Source organism: Cebus imitator, unplaced genomic scaffold, assembly GCF_001604975.1.
Source record: "Cebus imitator isolate Cc_AM_T3 unplaced genomic scaffold, Cebus_imitator-1.0 Scaffold145, whole genome shotgun sequence".
Taxonomy (NCBI): domain Eukaryota; kingdom Metazoa; phylum Chordata; class Mammalia; order Primates; family Cebidae; genus Cebus; species Cebus imitator.
In genome coordinates, this window is record NW_016107460.1 from 3,285,554 (window position 1) to 3,288,537 (window position 2,984).

Below are 2,984 nucleotides of genomic sequence, written 5' to 3' on the forward strand. Positions count from 1 at the left end.
GTGCGTGCGTGCGTGCCGTCAACAGGTCCGGCGCCAGCGTGTGCGTGCGTGCGTGCGTGCGGTCCCCGCGTGCCCCTGTCTGCGACGATCCCACGTGCAGCCTCGGCGATCCCCGAGGCCTGCGGGGAAGCATGCAGGTACTCAGCACACTGGTGTGAGCGGCCCCTCACCCAAGCCCCAGCTGAGCATAGAAGGGGGTCTTCCTGGAGGCGGTGACTCCTGAGCTCACTCTTGAGGGGCACATGTGTTTCAAGCCTGGACGGGATTAGGAAGGAGGGACCAGCACTGTGATCTTTAAACCCTGCGCAGGCTGGCAGCGTCACATCATCAAACACTGCCACCCCCACTCCTATCCGAGGACGTCCCAAGCGGAGGGGACTCTCGGAGACCCTGGAGGCAGAGGGGGAGGGGCCGGGAGCCGGCCGGCGCACCAGATGGGGATGGGGAGACCAGCGCCCAGCCTGGCTCCAAGGTTCCCCCCAGGTACCCAGGGGCTCTCCACTGCCCTGCCTCATTGGTCCAGTAGCTGGTCACTCAGAGCCTGTCCTAAGGTATCTCTGCCCACCCCCTCGCCGTCCAGAGGCCGCTCCTGTGCCCCCACACCCCTGCAAGCACCCCAGCCCAAGTCATCCTGGTGAGCTGCCATCATCACCTTCTTCCTCAAGGCTCTGTCTCGGGTCGCAGCGAGACCTCAGGCTGGACTGGAGGGAGCTGCAGGTCCTGGTGGATGCGCACGCTGGCCATCCAGGAACACTGCCCTTGGCCATGGTGTCAGGGCCTCGGGAGAGGTCTGGCTGGGCCAGGGTGACCAGAAGGGGAGAAAGGCTGAGTAGCCTAGGTGCAGGGAGGTGACTGGGTCCTTGGCCGTGGGGTTGGGACCCCAGGGGAACCCTTGTTCGGTCCACTGGTCCAGCCGAAGCCCAGGGGAACAGCTGGCTGAGCATCAGCAGGTGCCTGTTGGATTTGGGCTGGGAGTCCGAAGGCCTTGGGCAAGACAGGGACAAAAGGGAAAGGGAGATGCTGAGGGGAGAGGGAAGTGAAGGGGCTAGAGGTGCCCGTGGATTTGAGTTTGCTTTGAGCCAGGACAGGGGAGGCCAGTGGTGATGGCAGCTCTCATTGCTGTACTTACGTGGTAGCAGACAGGCCACATAGCGCTGTGTGCTGGGCGCTTTCTAAGCTTTGCAGATTCTGGCCGATTTACCCCACAATCCTGGGAGATAGGTGCTATTACTCCTCACAGAAGGGGACACTGAGGCACAGGCAGGTGAAAACCTGTCCACAGTCCCATGGTGGGTAGTGCAGAACAGAGCAGCCTGGCTACAGGACCTGAGGTGGGAGAGGAGTGGAAGGGGGGCGTACAGCCCAGGTTTGGGAGGAGGACAGGGCCGGGGTGGAGGGGGCGTGGGTGGGTTGCAGGGATGGCATGCTGATGACCCTCACTCAGCCTTCTGGGGTGGGGCGGGAACACCCAGACAGCACTGGAGCATGGGGTGGGTTGTTGCTATGGCAACAGCTGGCTCCAGCTCCTGGTGCACTCACCCTCCTTGGAGATGGGGGGGTTCCCTCCTGCCCCATTTCCCGAGCGTGCTGGGAAGTGATGGGTGGTAGCCATCCCTCTGATGTGACTTATTAATGATAATTGGGCCCAATTAAACATTTATTAAATCCAGACAGCTGCAGCCCCTAATGGGCCCTTCCCTGATCCTGGGTGGGCCATCCTGGGGGTGGGGAGTGCTCAGAAGGGGCTGCCCCAGGGGCTCTGGGTTTTAACGTGCCTGGGGCAGCTTTGCTGGCCACGTGGTGTAGAGAAGGGATGTGTGCCAGGCACTAAAGTCTGCAAGAGTAAGAACTAAAATGAAGGACAGTTCCTGCATCTCCCAAGAAGGTCGCTTCGTCAGAGAGTGAGGGGGATGGAGGAGGCAGGGGTAAAGGGGGGCCCAGGGGGACGCCGGGGAGTGTGGGTGCCCCAGGGATCCCAGGGAGCGACTGGAGGCTGCCAAAGGACGGGTGCCGGTGGGGGTAGGGAGGCCGGGGCGCTGGCCAGGGAAAATAGGAGGCAGTAGAGGAAGGCGGAGGCAGGGAATGTGCACTTCTCCAGGGAGGCTGGGTAAGAGTTGGGGAGGAGAGGCCGCTGGAAGAAGGTCGCCTACCCGCCTTGGGCGCAGGGATCCGGCAGGAAGGTCTGGAGGTGCCAGAGGTGGGTCAGAGCTGTGACCAGGCCTCAGACCTCACCACCCCCCTGTGGTGCCCTCCTGTCCTTGAGTGCGGGGCGGGACCTGGGCGGACCCGGGCGGGAGGAGGCAAGGCTCGGGGGTGCTGGACGCTGCAGCAGCGCGGGAATGGCCCCCCCCCCGGGGATCAGTGAGGGGCTCCGGTGCACACCTGGGGCCTGGTCTACTTGTGCCCGAGTTGGTTTCGAGGCGTCTCTGCTCCTTGTTGGGGGCCCACGAGGTGGGTGGGAAGTGGGTGCTCGCCGGTCGCAGAGACGGGGGCCGGTGCCGGCTGCAGGGGCGGGGTGGGGAGAATGTGCTCCCCGGAGAGGCCCTGGGCTGGCGGGAAGGCTCGGCGGCGGGGTCTGCGAGGCGCAGGGCTGCCCCGTGTCCGTGGTGGACGCGTCCGCGGCGGCGGCTAATGAACGGCCGCCAGCACAGCAAGGTCTCGCGGGCGTGTGGAGTGGGTGCGGCGCCCCGCGCCCTGACCCCTTCCTTCTCCCCCACCCGCCCCAGCGTGCCGGGGGATGCTGTGCGGCTTCGGCGCCGTGTGCGAACCCAGCGCGGAGGGGCCGGGACGGGCGTCCTGCGTGTGCAAGAAGAGCCCGTGCCCCAGCGTGGTGGCGCCGGTGTGCGGCTCGGACGCTTCCACTTACAGCAACGAGTGTGAGCTGCAGCGGGCGCAGTGCAGCCAGCAGCGCCGCATCCGCCTGCTCCGCCGCGGGCCCTGCGGTGAGCGGGGCGGGGCCGGAGGGGCGGGGCCGGAGGGGCGGG

General features: G+C 65.7%; 1 protein-coding gene across 8 annotated transcripts in view; it reads left to right on the forward strand.

Annotated features, from left to right (window-relative positions):
* AGRN (agrin) overlaps positions 1–2,984 on the forward strand; it is a 37,984-nt gene that overhangs the window by 16,550 nt on the left and 18,450 nt on the right. For all 8 annotated transcript variants that reach the window (XM_017542513.2, XM_017542516.2, XM_017542515.2 and 5 more), the window contains one exon: positions 2,727–2,942. In XM_017542513.2, the coding sequence (XP_017398002.1) occupies positions 2,727–2,942 (216 nt within the window). The remainder of the gene's footprint in view (positions 1–2,726; positions 2,943–2,984) is intronic.